Genomic DNA, 15,319 nt, shown 5'->3' with positions numbered 1-15,319 from the left:
TTTTTTTGTCATCATTTATTGAGAATAAGAGTTACACAAAGCCAATACGCTACGGTCGCCAGACGTTTTGCGGCCTATTGTGAAGTAAAGAATAATTCACTAAAATAATCGTAGAACTAGAAAACCAAACTCTGAAAATAAATGCTTGATGCGCGTTAACATATTGCCAACATTACCATTAGTGTACCAAGCAACTAGCGTTTTGCGTTTACTATTTGAAGTGAACATTTGGTTCTAAAATATTGTAAGTGCCCTGTCAGACGTGTCTGGAAATATGTCAACTAAAACTGAACCGTAAGTTCTAGTATACGGGAGTCGTTCCCTGCCGCTTTCGTATTGACTCCGATATTTAGTTGTTGATTTTTCTCCTTATTTGCTAATTTTCCTAACTTTCAAATGACTGAAATGTTGATTGTGTTACTGCTTTAATATATCGTTTACTCCAGTCATTTGATGATACAAATTCGTCGCATATACGGTTTCGTTTTAAATTGGCAATCGTGTTTTGCTTCAAACACGAGAAATAAATCGTCGTGGGCAGTGCTTGAGTTGTGACTGTTTTGTTTTGCGTATTGCTGTAGAAGTCTTTGTATTCATAAAATTTAAATGCAGAACATGGATAAGTTGTGGTTAGTACTGTTTAGTGATTATGATTCATGTGTCTGAATTATTTCATAATGTTTTATGACAGTTTGCTTTCTAATTGCAAAAGCGCCGTAAGTTAATGGTGCTAAATTATGGTTCATTCTGTATCGTTATCTTTACCATTGCTTGTACGTCGTAATATACGTGTTGTGGTAACATGACATTTGCCTAATGCCCCTTACAACGCATGTATATATTGACATTTGTGTTTATATGAATTAATGCTGTTCCTCATATTAAGATGACAAATCCTGCACCGCTGTAAAATAATCCGTGAAGAAATAAATTGCTAATTTTTTTTTTCACAACAAATACCGACAGGTTAACAGAGACCATACCACCTTGCTTGCAGGTGACATCCAATCACTGAAATCCATTTCATGTGTTTATTTTGCTCTTACATTTTTAGATTCACGGTTTTAATCATCGTTTTGCTTATTGGTAATTGGCCAAGCTAAAGATATATTGCATAATTATTGACACATTGCAGTAAATAATTTGTGTAAGAGAGAAAGCATTTGCTCTACAGTAAGTGCTATTGATCTAGCACACACCGATATGTTATTCCTACTTAATAGCTTTTTTTCCATAAAAAAAAGCAAAAAAAAACCACACACACACACACACAATTACCAGTATTTCCTCCCAGTATTGCTTGTTTGGAGTACCAGTACTAAAATGCCTCTGTTCCTTTCATATAAATGAGGCAACAACAGCACAAAACTGTAGTAGGCCTAAAGGTGTGAAGACATTGGTGCAGATTTTGTTTGTCTTTACAGTTATATTTGATGTGGCAAGGTAATTATGGAAATAGCTTTGAATAAATATAGGGTAGGTAATTGATATTCTTCACTAAACACATACAGTGAAATCAAACTGTTTCCACATCAGTATATAAATATAGCCTACTCATATTGTGATTGCCAGTAAATATTTTCCTTTCATGGCACATTTAAACTCTGGACATATTATCCATAGGCCAGATTATCTGTAGGCCTGTATAGTTGGTTTCTGTGTATAACATTTGAAGTTAGAAAGTGTTTGTTAGGCAATGTGTAACAGCTGTTGCCTGTAGTGTTTATTTTATGATATGTAGGATGTTGGTAAATATATTTTCAAGCATGCCTAGTGTTTTGTTAATATACCTTGATAGCCTCAGAGTGGAGGGGAGAAACTGATGGTGGGTTTATAAGTGGTGAGCTTCTTTGTCAGTCTTGATACTGCTCTCAGATTGTACTTTCATCAACAGTGACAGTACTTTATTAAACAGGATCAATAAAATTTTGATGCTACAGAGCACTGTGAACTGAATGTTCTCTTTATACCTGTATACCTGTGGAAGTACAGAGCGAAGTGGTGCAGTGGTTAGCACTCTGGATTTGCATTCGGGAGGACGACAGTTCAAACCCACTTAATGGCCATCCTGATTTAGGTTTTCCATAATTTTCTGAAATAGCTTCAGCAAAGGCCGGGATGGTTTCTTTGGAAGGGCACGGCCGACTTCCTTCCCTAACCTGATGGGACCGATGACCTCACTGTTTGGTCCCCTTCTGCAAATCAACCAACTAACCTGTGCAAGTCACAGAATGAGTACTAGATCCAAATGGCTATGCGCCTTGATATAGCATCATCTCCTCCTCCCCCCCCCCCCCCCCCCCAATAGGTCTTCTCACTATTTAAGCTGAAACAGGTTGTATAGAGGATAATTCAAGCATCATTACATTTGTGCCCCCTGTCCCATATTATTGTAATCTGTCTTTATTCTTGTTTGATACTGTTTTATATCTTTACCTATCAGATGCAGATTTTTTTTTCATATCTACCTCACTATTATATCAATCGCTCTCTGTCACCTGTTTAGAATATTTGTCTTTCGCTGCTCATACCACTGCTCTACGGCTTCTTCTAATGCCAAATTAACTATTTCTGAATGCTATAGCAGATGTATCACCAACCTGCCGTTTCTTACTGTAAGGGTTTTCTGTGAACTACTTTTGTCGCTCATTCTATTATGAACTTTACTTTATAGGTTATTTGTCCACTTAATTTTCAACATTCATTGATAACATGTTGCTTCAGGTTTGTTTATTAGATTTTCAGCGATTTGATATTTCACCTCCACATAATGCTATGCTCCAGATGTACAACTTCAGAAATTGTTCCTTATTTCCGTATCAGTATATGGTACCAGTAGAACTCATTCTGTTGATGAAAACTTTCTTCCCCTGTGCCGAATTGCTTTTTTTTTCATAACGTGTAAATTACGCTTTCTATAACAGAAAATTTTTTTGCTGTTTCTGCTACTGTGTCATCACCAACTTTTAATTGAAGCAAGCCCTTACTCTTTTCTTTTCTTTTTTTTTTTTTCTCTCCGTAAGTTCTTTCTCTCTATCCTTAAGTTGTTCCTCTCTGCAGATGTTCTAGGTATGCCTTTCATTTGGCCTGAATTATTGTCTTTTGTGAACCACCGTAGTAGTGATATGTTCCGCATGAACTTTATTCCTCTTCTGAAATTTTATTTCCCTAGCTTTGTTAATTCTTCAATATACAACTGCCTTAACACCCTTCTTAAGATGAAAATGCCTCTTTTGACCTTCCAGTTTCATTGTTCCCGTTCACAATGAGTAGAGGTAAATTATTTGTCTGACCATATTTTAGCTCCAATCCAAACAATGTGAACATATACACTTTGCTCACCACTACTAAGTACAGTGTCAGACATGCATCTCAGACCATGAGATATGGAATTCGTAATAATAAGCTTTCCAAAACGTTTTCTTTAATTATTTCATCTCCCAGCAATTGTAACAAATTCAAATTTACTGAATTGGAGCCTGAATAGTAATAACATATGCTTCTTTGGGTCTAATGAACAGTGCAAGCCATTGGTATATTTTCTGAAGTGTAACGTTGTATGTTACATTGGTGGTGGTTGGTTTTTTCCCAGTTGTACATGTCTGTTATGTTTTGTTTGTAATATGTTGATCATTTCATGTGGGTGGTTGCTTAGATCATGTTGTATAGGTTTCTTTTATGACGTGGTGGTGACACTCAAATTTGTGTAGCCCAAGATCTAGGGGGTTGGAAGATGATAGTTTGAGAGTTCGTGGAGGCAGGGAATGTTGGGACAAGAAGCTATTTTTGTTAAATATTGTGGTGACAGATGTACAGAGTAGAAAGAGGCCTAGGTTTGGTCGATTGGTTTGCTTGAGAGTTTAGCCAAGCCAACAAATGTGTCATAACAGTCATAATTTTACTAAACTGAATTAGGTTGGTATGTAAGTTTGAAGCATTTTTTTTCATGTGGGTATTCAGATTACTATGGATTAATTTAGCAATTGTAATTTATTTGTTGTTCACTGTTGCTATTTGAGAATTTATATTTTGTCATAGGAAGATAGTGAGCAGAGCTGTGGACACTAGAAAATGGAGTGACAAGTGAAGAAACTGGAATATTCAGACATAGTCTTCCGTTTGCGTTCAGTAGAGGGGCAGCAGCAGCAAGGAAGCCAGAAACATTTGTGCCATGTATGGGGATTATGTCGTTGGACAGAGCATGGCAAGAAGATGGTTTGCTTGTTTTAAGAAGGGTTTTTTTGACGTTAGTGACTCTCCACATTTAGGATGAATTTGGGGTTTGATGAAGATTGTTTAAATGCATTAATCCACATTGATCAACATCAGAGCACTTGAGATCTGTCAGATGTGATGAACTGTGACCAGTCGCCATCATGCAACATTTGCATGCAATGGGAAAAGTTAAAAAATCAGGTATATGGGTACAGCATGCTCTAACCCAAAATCACAAAAATCGGCTGGTGGAGATAAGTGCACCTCTGCCTGTTCATCAGTTGGCTCATGAACAACACAAACCCTCCCCCACCACTTTGTGCTCATTGCACTCAACCTTTGATGGTCCACCATTTCCTGACTGAATGGCCTTTTTTTAACCACTTACTTTCTCGTTTGTGTTTGCTGTCTGCGTTATCCGCCATTTTAGTGAATGACACGCGGGCTGTCAACCACGTTTTACTTTTTATCCATTGTAGCAATATGGCGAAGAAATTTAATTTTCAGTTAAAGACCTCTGTTTCTCTATGGTGTATTTTAGAGACATTTATTTCCACATGTCCCTGTCTTTAGCTGTCTTCTCTTCCTTTGGTTGGTATTAACATGTAGTCATATTTACGTCCTCTCTCTGTCTTCATTTTCTATAGTTTTGACATGAGCGTGTACGACCTTAGTTGTTTTTATGCCCTAACAAACAACACCAACCATTCACATCCTGTATTGTTACTGGTGATGAGAAATGTTATTTTTGTGCTAACATAAGGAAAAGAAAGGAATCAGTGAGCCCAGATGAAGCAGCTACTCCCCCTACAAAGACCTGCATGTGTCCACAAAAGATAATGTTAAGTATCTGGTAGCACAGTGATGGTGTGGTGTACCACATGTTGCTTCCCCGATATGTAACCATCACGGGTGACATCTATTGTCAACATCTGAGACACAATCTGAGAACAATCAGGAAGACTGCCTAAAGTGATGCTATTCAATGGTAACCTCTGTCCGCATTCTATTAGACTGACAGGAGTTGCATTGAGAAGTCATTCCACACCCACATTATTTAGCTGAACTTATGCCCTCGATGTTCATCTTTCCTGCTCTCTATCGAATAACCTTGAAGGGACTTTAAAGTTTCTGTTATGTGTATCTGTTTTGTTTATTAAACTTGTGGAAAAATGCTATGGACTTGTGCACCAACCAATACTTTCTGCTCCCCTGGGGGCTCACGGTCCTTTCGTGAGGACATGTGTGGCGAGCACGGGGCCTCGAGCTATTGCAGCCTTCCTTCTTTCCCACGCTGCATTTCCTTTGCCTTCCTCTCCTCTCCTCTCCTTTCCTGTCCTTGCTCCTTCCCCTCCGCTCTCTCCTCTCCCTCTCTTGGTGTCATTGTTTATGTTATCCCCGCTATCCTCCTGTTTATGTTGGCTTTGCTATTTGGTTTTGTTGAGTAATTACCTCATCCTTTTGTCATTCTCTGGTTCCCCTCTGGGGTTTGACCTCCATTACGAAATTTCTATTCCGTAGTGTGAGCCATTTGGGGAAGAGCACCTTACCTAGTGTCTCTGACGTGTGCCCTTCTAGTTCATTCCGTCTTTTCCCTCACATCGTTGTCTGATGCTAGGGTATATAGCCGGCCTGTGTGGTGGAGTCGCTATGTACCCTTTTGGTTGAGCCCCCCTGAAAAAACAGGGATCACACTTCTGATACCTGAGGTGTGACCACCTCATGTAAACCTAGGAGTGGTTGCTTGTCACCCTGGAGCAATGGAACTTCTAGCAATGACCGCCATGCCAGATGGCCGTTGCTGTGGTTGGGTGGGGCCCGTGGGGAGAGCCCCTGATCAGACTGGGTTGTATCAGGGCAGAAGCTACGCAAATGAAACGCGTACGGGTTCAGAACTCTGGCCGTTCTTCTACGGCCGTCTCTTTGAGTGAACTGATTCTTTCAGTGCTGCTTCTTCGGCCTTCCCTTCCATGTCTACCCCCTGGGAGGGGGGTCAGGCTCGTCGGCCGGGAGGGGGGTCAGGCTCGTCGGCCAAGGGCAAAACCTTTCCCCTGCTATCTGGTTTGCACCAGGACTGATGGTATACTTTCACCAATACCAAACCTTTATTTTTTGTGGAAGACATTGAAGACAAGTTTGGTGAAGTGGACTCTCTGAGCAAGATGCGGTTGGGTTTGATCTTGATCAAAACTGCTTCATCTGCCCAGTCTGCGGCCCTTCGTGCCTGTGACCATCTTGGCACAATTCCTATGTCCTGTACACCCCCCCCCCCCCCAATCAGTCTTTGAATATGGTTCAAGGTGTAATTTTTTACAGGAACCTCATCCTTCAAACTGATGAAGAACTTAGGGACAATCTAGGACGGTGGGGTGTTCACTTTGTTTGGCGTGTTCAGAAGAGTCTGAAGGACAATCGCATGGATACAGGTGCCTTTATCCTGGCCTTTGAAGGGGATACACTCCGCGAGAAGGTCAGGATTATGGTTTATCGATGTGATTTGAAGTCGTACATCCCACCACGTATGAGATGTTTTAAGTGCTTGCGTTTTGGACACAGGTCTTCCCGCTGTTCGCAGGCCCCTCTCTGTGGTGACTGTGGACATCCACTTCATGAGGGGAGTTCCTGTGTTCCCCCTCCTGTGTGTGTGTGTGTGTGTGTGTGTGTGTGTGTGTGTGTGTGTGTGTGTTAACTGTCATGGCAATCATTCTCCATGTTCACCAGATTGCCCGGCTTATAAGAAGGAAAAGAAGATACAGGAGTATAAGTCCCTTGATCGTCTAACCTACACTGAGGCTTGTAAGAAGTATGCACGTCTTCATCCTGTGTCAATGATGTCTAGCTTCCTTACCCCAGTACTGAACCCCTCTCCTCCCCCCTTACCATGGGGTCCCCACACACTCCCCTCCGGGTGCCACTCCCCCTCCCCGGCCGGAGGAGTGTCCCACTTCTTCGGCGTCTGCCAGTTAAGGGTGCACCTTCCCAGCACCTTCCAGGCCAAAGGTCTGCTGCCACATGACCACAACGAGAACCGCATTCTGTGAGCCCCCAGGTCGCCTGCTCTCTTTCTGTTCCAGATATTGCTGCAGTTGGCTCCCTTTTGCAGCACAGCCCTCCTCGATCACAAACAGAAAGAAGACAAAACATAAGTCCCAGGACAAGGAGCCTCTGGTGTCACCAGAGGTCCTGTCCCCACCTTTGCAAACTGACTCTTGACCAGCTACCCCATTTGAAACACCGTTCTGTGGTTATCCAATGCAATTGTAATGGATATTATCGTCACCTTCTGGAGTTGGAATCCCTTATTTCATCTTACTCTGCAGCTTGTGTGGTTCTACAGGAATCTCATTTTACTGATGATCACTCACCGACCCTCTGTGGGTTCCGTGCTTTCCGTCGAAATTGGGTCGGGCCTCTGGTGGCATTTGTATGTTGCTCCATACGGACGTTGCTAGCATGTGGATTCCTCTTCAAACTACATTGGAAGCGAATGCTGTTAGGGTCCACCTGGACTCTGAGGTCACGGTTTGCAATCTTTATCTCCCTCCTGACAGGACTCTTACACCTGCTGCCTTAACTGCCCTTCTTCAGCAACTTCCTCCTCCCTTCCTCCTTCTCGGGGATTTTAATGCTCATCATACCTTGTGGGGCAGTGCATTTCCATCTAGATGAGGTCTTCTCTTAGAGCAGTTTATTACGGACCACGATTTGTGCCTTCTTAATGATGGCTTCCCTACTCATTTCAGTGCTGGTCATGGTACCTTTTCTACCATTGATCTTTCTCTTTCTTCTCCCTCTCTCCTCCCTTCATTACACTGGTCGCCACACGACAACCTTTGTGATAGTGACCATTTCCCATTGATTCTCTCGCTCTCTTCCTGTTCCGTGATGGACAGGTTACTTTGTTGGTCTTTCCAACGCGCCAATTGGCCTCTATACACTGCATAGGTCGTGTTTTCTCCCTCATTGTCGGGTTGTATTGATGACGTCCTACGTGATGTGTCTGATGTGATTGTTCGTGCTGCTAGCCTTGCTATCCCACGCTCATCTGGACTATTTCGCCGCCGGTGAGTCCCGTAGTGGAGTACAGCCATCGCCATCTGTGATCGCCGTCGAGCTTTGCAACACCTTAAGAGGCACCCATCCACTGTCAATCTTATTACCTTTACAATGCCTTCACGCCAAAGCCCGTTACTTCATCAAATGGAGCAAACGGGTGTGTTGGGAACTGTTTGTTTCTTCCCTCAGTTCTACTGTCCCTTTGTCACAGATATGGACTAAACTTTGCTCTCTCCAGGGTTGCCATCGGCCTTGCCCTACTGGATAGCCTTTGCGCGGACCCGTTGATTCTCGTGGAACATCTTGCAACCCATGTTGCAACAGCATGAGCATCAACCTCCTATCCGGCTGCTTTCCTTCACCAGGAACAGCAGGCTGAAGCTTCCGCCTTATGTTTTACCCCTTGTCAATCAGAATCTTACAATAAACCTTTTACTGAATGGGAACTTCTTTCCACACTTTCTTCTTCTGATGATACGGCCCCTGGCCCAGACTCCATTCATAACCATTTGCTTCAACATCTCAGTGCTCCAAAACGACAACATCTTCTCTGGGTGCTTAACCGTATTTGGCTCCAGGGTGACTTTCCTTCTCATTGGAGGGATAACATCGTGGTTCCTGTCCTTAAGCCTGGTAAGAACCCACTGTTTGTTTAAAGCTATCAGCCAATTAGTCTGACAAACATTGGTTGCAAGTTACTTGAATGGATGGTAGCCCGTCGGCTCAGTTGGGTCCTCGAATCTCGGGATCTATTGTCCCCTTACCAGTGTGGCTTCCGAGAGGGACGATCTCCGATCAATCATTTACATCACTTGGAATCCACAGTTCGGCAGGCTTTTTCCCAGTGCCGCCATTTGGTTGCAGTATTTTTCGACCTTCGCAAGGCCTATGACATGGCTTGACTCCATCATATCTTATGTATACTTCATGATTTTTATCCGACAGTTCCTGTTCCATTGGTCGTTCAGGGTTTGGGTTGGTACTGTTTTTAATTCTCCATGGACCCAAGAGAATGGCATCCCACAGGGCTCCATATTGAGTGTACTTCTTTTCCTCATTGCTATAGATCAACTTGTGGCCTCTGTCTGTCCTTTGGTTACCCCTGCTCTGTATGTGGACGATTTCTGCATTTGGGTTAGTTCCTCTTCGATGGACTCTGCAGAGCGGCAGCTTCAGGGTGCTATAAGGCATGCCCCTGCATGGACCCTCCTCTCCTTTAAAACCGCAGGTGGTCCACTTCTGTCGCCATACTACGGACCACCCTGATCTGGAGCTCTACCTCGATGCTCAACGATTACCTGTGGTCCCACAGTTTCGTTTCTTGGGTCGTCGTTTCTACAACAAGCTCACTTGGCTGCCTCGTATCAGACTTCTGAAGATAGGATGTTTCCGTAAACTCAATGTCCTTCGTTTCCTTGCCCACACTTCTTGGGATGCGGATCGTTCCCCTCTTCTCCTCCTTGATCGGGCTTTAGTGCTGTCTCACTTGGACTCTGGTTGTCAAGTTTATGGTTCAGCTGCTCCTTCCACACTGCGCCTCCTGGATCCAGTCCACCATCGTGGTATCCGTTTGGCCACTGGTGCCTTCCCTACTAGTCATGTTCACAAGACATGTTCACAAGACATGTTCACAAGACATGTTCACAAGACATGTTCACAAGACATGTTCACAAGACATGTTCACAAGACATGTTCACAAGACATGTTCACAAGACATGTTCACAAGACATGTTCACAAGACATGTTCACAAGACATGTTCACAAGACATGTTCACAAGACATGTTCACAAGACATGTTCACAAGACATGTTCACAGTCTCCTGGTTGAAGCTGGGTTCCTCCCCCCCCCCCCCCCCCTTCCCACCCTTTCGGTTCAGAAGCTGGGTTCCTCCCCCCCCCCCCCCCCCTCCCTTTCTGTTCAGCGGTCCCAGCTCCCAGCTTCTGGTTTCTTATGCAATCTTTGTCCATTCCTATCCCACTCATCCTTCCTATTCTATCCTGTTCCCAGACCAAGGACGTCTTGCGTCTCTTCGCTATGGTTTTCAGCTTCCTTCTTTGTCCTATCTCCCACGGTCGTCCCCCCCCCCCCTCCTCCCCCTTTGTTAGTACCTCAACCCCAGATTCGGATGGATCTCCACAGAGATCCGAAAGATTCCATTCCCCCGATGGTGTTCCATTGTTTCTTCTGACGACTTTTATGGGAGTTTCAGGATGCTATGTTTTTTACTCAGATGGCTCTAAATCTGCTGGTCACGTGGGATACGGCTTCACATCCTCCATTGGCGTGGTAAATCATCTCCTGCCAACTGCATGTGGGGTGTTTACTGTGGAACTGATGGCAATTTCCCAGGCCCTTATCTTTATTAAACAGTCCCAACTCAACTGCATTTTGTTATGTATGGACTCAATGAATGGCCTTCAGGCTATTGATCGGTGTTTTTCCTGCCATCCCTTGGTCTCGGCCATCCATGACTGTCTCGCTGATCTTCACCATGCTGCTTGTTCTGTTGGCTTCCTTTGGGTCCCTGGCCATGTGGGTATCCCAGGTAATGAGCTTGCTGATCGTTTGACTTGGGGGGCTTATCCCCCCTCCCCTTCCCCTTCTCTGTAACACCACCTGCAGCAGATTTACAGCTTCATATCAAATCCCACTTTGCACAATCATGAGCCAACTTTGGGGAGGCTACACATGTCCCGTGGCATTCTTTTCTCCGCCTCTCCCGAAAGGACTCGACCACGACCAGCCTGTGTTGTCTCCGCATCAGCCATACCAGGCTAACCCATGGTTTCCTTTTGCATTATGAGCCATTCCCACTTCGTGGTTGTAGAGCCTTCCAGTCAGTAGCCCACATTGTGGTGGAATGCCCCCTTTTGGCTCTGCGTACTAAGTACAGACTTCCCCGCACTTTAGGTTTTTATTTTCAGTTCTAAGGTTTTTAACCTCCCTCTGGAGTAGGGGCAGGGCAGTGATCATGCCCCATAAGAGCTTAAATATGGCCCAGTGTATCATATTTCTCAGGGATATTCTTTTGCAGCCTTGACGATGAGCTGCGTGCCAATTTAGAGTGGTGAGGTGTACATTTTGTTTAGCGTCTCCAGCGGGGTACAAGGGATAATCAGGTTCTCACTGGTGCCTTCGTCTTGGCCTTAGAGAGTGATACATTACCCGAGAATGTCAAGGTAATGGTCTACTGCTGTGATATAAAGCCCTATATCCCTCCTCCAATGAGCTGCTTTAAATGCTGGAAGTTTGGCCATATGTCTTCCCACTGTACTTCCAGCGTCACATGTCGAGGTTGTGGACGTCCATCCCATCCCATCCCATCCCAATACTCCATGTTCCCCACTTCCCAGCTGTGTCAACTGCGGAGAGCATCATTCCCCTTGCTCGCCAAACTGCAGGATTCTCTAGAAAGAAAGGAAAACCATGAAGTATAAGACCTTGGACCAAATCACCTACACTGTGGCTAAAAGGAAATTTGAATGCCTACATCCTGTACGTATGACATCGTCTTACACCGCGCTACAACAGTTCTAGCCCCATCAGCTCTGCCAACCCCAGTCACCTCTCAGAGCCAGAAGACTACACCTGTCCCCTTGATGGTGGGTGGCACTTCCCTCCCTGTTGCTCCCCTACATCACTTCCTTTGGGGCAAGGCCCCCCCCCCCCCCCGCCCCCCCCCCCCCAACCATGAGTCCCCACTTCTGCACTGGATAAGTGTATGTCTTCCTCGGCTCCTCTCTAGGAAGGGGTCCCTTGGGTCACTCCCTTCCCAGGTTTTTGCTAGTGGGAAAGATGACACCCGCCAGTGGCTGAAGAGCCCAAAAGCAGCTGGTCGTAGGGCTTCACAATCATCCTCAGTCCCAGAGACTGAATCAGTAAAGTTCTCCCAGGCAGGGAAACACAATGAGCAGTGAGAGAAATCCAGAAACAAAGCCCCAAGACCAAGGGAATTGCTGTGGCACCCACACAACTGCTACCTACACGCTCTGCATCTGCGAATGAGGTGGAGATTCTGGCGTCCGCCGAGGACCTAGATCTCGCCGGACCCTCAGACACAATGAATATAGGCTGCTCAGGCAATAAATCAGTGGCAGCAGGTGACCCTGAGGCGTAAACTACCTCATTGAATGTTCCATGCCTTTACAGTCTCACGACGACGTCATCCTCTAGGGGAATTGGGGCAGTTTTTTCCATCGCCCGGCTGAGCTATGGCAACTGTTAAGCTTTACACTTGCTTTCTGCATTGCCCTCCAGGAAACCTGGTTTCCAGCAAATCGGACCCCTGCCCTCTGTGGCTATAAGGGATATTACAGGAACCATATTGACTGTAATCAAGTGTCAGGTGGAGTTCGTGTTTGTCCTAAACTCGGTCTGCAGTGAAACTGTGCCCCTTGAAACCCTTCTTGAATCTGTGTCTGTCAGAATAAGGGTGACGCAGGAAATAACTGTTTGCAGTGTATATCTTCCTCCAGATGGTGCAGTACCCCTGAATGTATCGGCTGCAGTGATTGATCAACTCCCTAAACCTTTCCTACTTTTGGGAGATTTTATCGCCCATAACCTCTCGTGGGGTGGCACAGTGCCTACTGGCTGAGGCAGACAGGTTAAAACTTTACTGTCTCAGTTCGACCTCGGCCTCTTAAATACTGGGGCTGCCGCACATTTCAGTGTGGCTCATGGTAGTTACTCGACCATTGATTTATCAATTTGCAGCCCAGGAATTCGCCCATCTACCCACTGGAGAGCACATCATGGCCTGTGTGGTAGTGAGCACTTCCCCATCTTCCTGTCACTGCCCCGGCGTCAGGCCCATGGACGCCTACCCAGATGGGCTTTAAACAAGGCGGACTGGGAAACTTTGACCTCTGCTGTCGCTGTTGAATCTCCCCCACACAGGCACATCGCTGTGATGGTTGAGCTGGTGACTACAACAATTTTTTTCTGCGGCAGACAACGCGATCCCTTGCTGTTTAGTGTGCCCGGTGAAAGGCTGTCCTTTGGTGGCGGAAGTTGCTGAAGATATTGAGGAGTGTCGGCGAGCTCTGCAGCAGCGCCCTCCCCTGGAGCAACTCATAGCCTTTAAACAGCTCCGTGCCGCATTCGCCAACTTATCAAATGATGGAAGCAGGAGTGTTCGGAGAGATACGTATCGACCATTGGGTGTCGTATGTCACCTTCCCAAGTCGGGGCAAGGATCAAATGCCTTTTTGGGTACCAGACCCCAGCAGGTGTTCCCGGCATTAACATAAATGGTGTGTTGCCTACCGACGCAGTCGTGATTTCTGGGCACTTTGCTGAGCACAATGCTCGAGCTTCTTCGTTGGAGAATTACCCCCAGCCTTTCGCACTCTCAAGCAGCGGCTGGAAGGGAAAGTCCTCTCATTCACTACATGCCACAGTGAATGCAATAACACCCCATGTACAGAGTGGGAGCTCCTCAGTGCCCTAGCACATTGCCCTGACACAGCTCCTGGGCCAGATCGGATCCATAGTCAGATGATTAAACATCTCTCATCTGATTACCAGCGACATCTTGTCATCTTCAACCTGATCTGGTGCGACGGTGTCTTTCCACCACAATGGTAGGAGAGCACCATCATTCTGGTGCTCAAACCTAGTAACAACTCGCTTGATGTGGATAGCTATTGGTCCATCAGGCCCACCAACATTCTTTGTAAGCTGCTGGAACGTATGGTGTGTCGGTAGTCGGGTTCGGTCCTGGAATCACGTAGCCTACTGGCTCCATGCTAGGGCGGCTTCCGCCAGGGTCGCTCTACCACTGATAATCTTGTGCCCCTTGAGTCTGCCATCTGAACAGCCTTTTCCAGATGCCAACACCTTGTTGCTGTCTTTTTTTATTTACGAAAAGTGTATGACATGACCTGGTTACATCATATCCTTGCCACATTATACGAGTTGGGTCTCAGAGGCCTGCTCCCGATTTTTATCCAAAATTTCCTGTTGCTTCGTACTTTCCAAGTTGGTGCCTGAAACTTTCACATGGTCTTAAGGACTCATTTAACCCTGCGGCTCTCCGATGCCACTTCCTCGTGATTCTTGACATGTACAGAGGCCATGAAGTGGTTTAAACTGACGGCTCTGGTGGATGATCACGTCGGTTTCGCATATGTCCATGGAGGACATATTGAACAGTATTCCTTGCCCGATGACTGCAGTGTTTTCACTACTGAGTTGGTGGCTATATCTCGTGCTCTTGAGCACATTCGTTCATGTCCTGGGAATTAGTTTTTTCTGTGTACTGACTCCTTGAGCAGCCTACAAGCTATCAACCAATGTTACCCTTGTCATCCTTTGGTAGCGACCATCCAGGAGTCCCCCCCTGCAGGTCCAGGGTAAGAACAGGCCCAAGGTATTCCTGCCTGTCGTAAGAGGTGACTAAAAGGAGTTTCAACCATTTCGGCCTTCCATGTGATGGTCCCCCTTGGGGTTTGACCTCCATTTTTCAAAATTCTACAGAAGTACGAGCCTTTTGGGGAAGGACACCTTACGTGGTGTACCACTGGTCCTAAGTGCACTAAGACCTTGGCACTCAGCATTGTACCAGCGTTGTAAACATACCCACTATTCCTCAAATTGGGCCTAATGCCTGATGGGTTGTCCTAGTTACACCCATAGTGCATCTCCATCTGCACCAGCGATCATGATGGACTTTCCATGGCACCAGAAATCCAGCACGGTAGCCAGCCCGTTGTGGTGGGGTCGTCATGTACCCTCTAGGTTGTAGCCCCCTGACAACACAGGGATCATACTGCCGATACCTGAGCTGCACCCTCCCCACGTCGGCCAAGGAGTAGATGCCCGTCTCCTTGGGGCATCAGGACTCCTGGCAGCGGTCATCCTGCCAGGTGGCCCTTGCTGAGGCTGGGTGGCGCCCGTGGGGAGAGCCCCTGGTCGGAGTGGGTGGTATCGGGGCGGACGTTTCGCAGATGAAACGTCAACACGTATCAGGTCGCTCTGCGGCCGAGTCTTTCAAAAGAAAAGGTACTGTTTCTAGTTCTAGTTCTGGTTCTCCTGCCCTTTCCC

The 15,319-nt window shown here is 45.8% G+C and overlaps 1 protein-coding gene across 2 annotated transcripts in view; it reads left to right on the top strand.

Annotated features, from left to right (window-relative positions):
- The first annotated feature begins 161 nt into the window (after positions 1–161).
- The window catches only part of LOC124714699 (eukaryotic translation initiation factor 4E type 2-like), a 48,492-nt gene continuing 33,334 nt past the window's right edge, over positions 162–15,319 (top strand). The window contains exon 1 of one of the 2 annotated variants that reach the window (XM_047243045.1): positions 162–294. In XM_047243045.1, the coding sequence (XP_047099001.1) occupies positions 275–294 (20 nt within the window). In that variant the 5' untranslated portion in view covers positions 162–274. Of the gene's footprint in view, positions 295–503; positions 630–15,319 lie in introns of those variants that run through there. The other variant, XM_047243043.1, reaches the window with a different exon arrangement.

This window comes from Schistocerca piceifrons, chromosome 1 (assembly GCF_021461385.2).
Source record: "Schistocerca piceifrons isolate TAMUIC-IGC-003096 chromosome 1, iqSchPice1.1, whole genome shotgun sequence".
NCBI classification, from domain to species: Eukaryota; Metazoa; Arthropoda; class Insecta; order Orthoptera; family Acrididae; genus Schistocerca; species Schistocerca piceifrons.
This window is presented reverse-complemented; position numbering and strand designations above follow the sequence as displayed.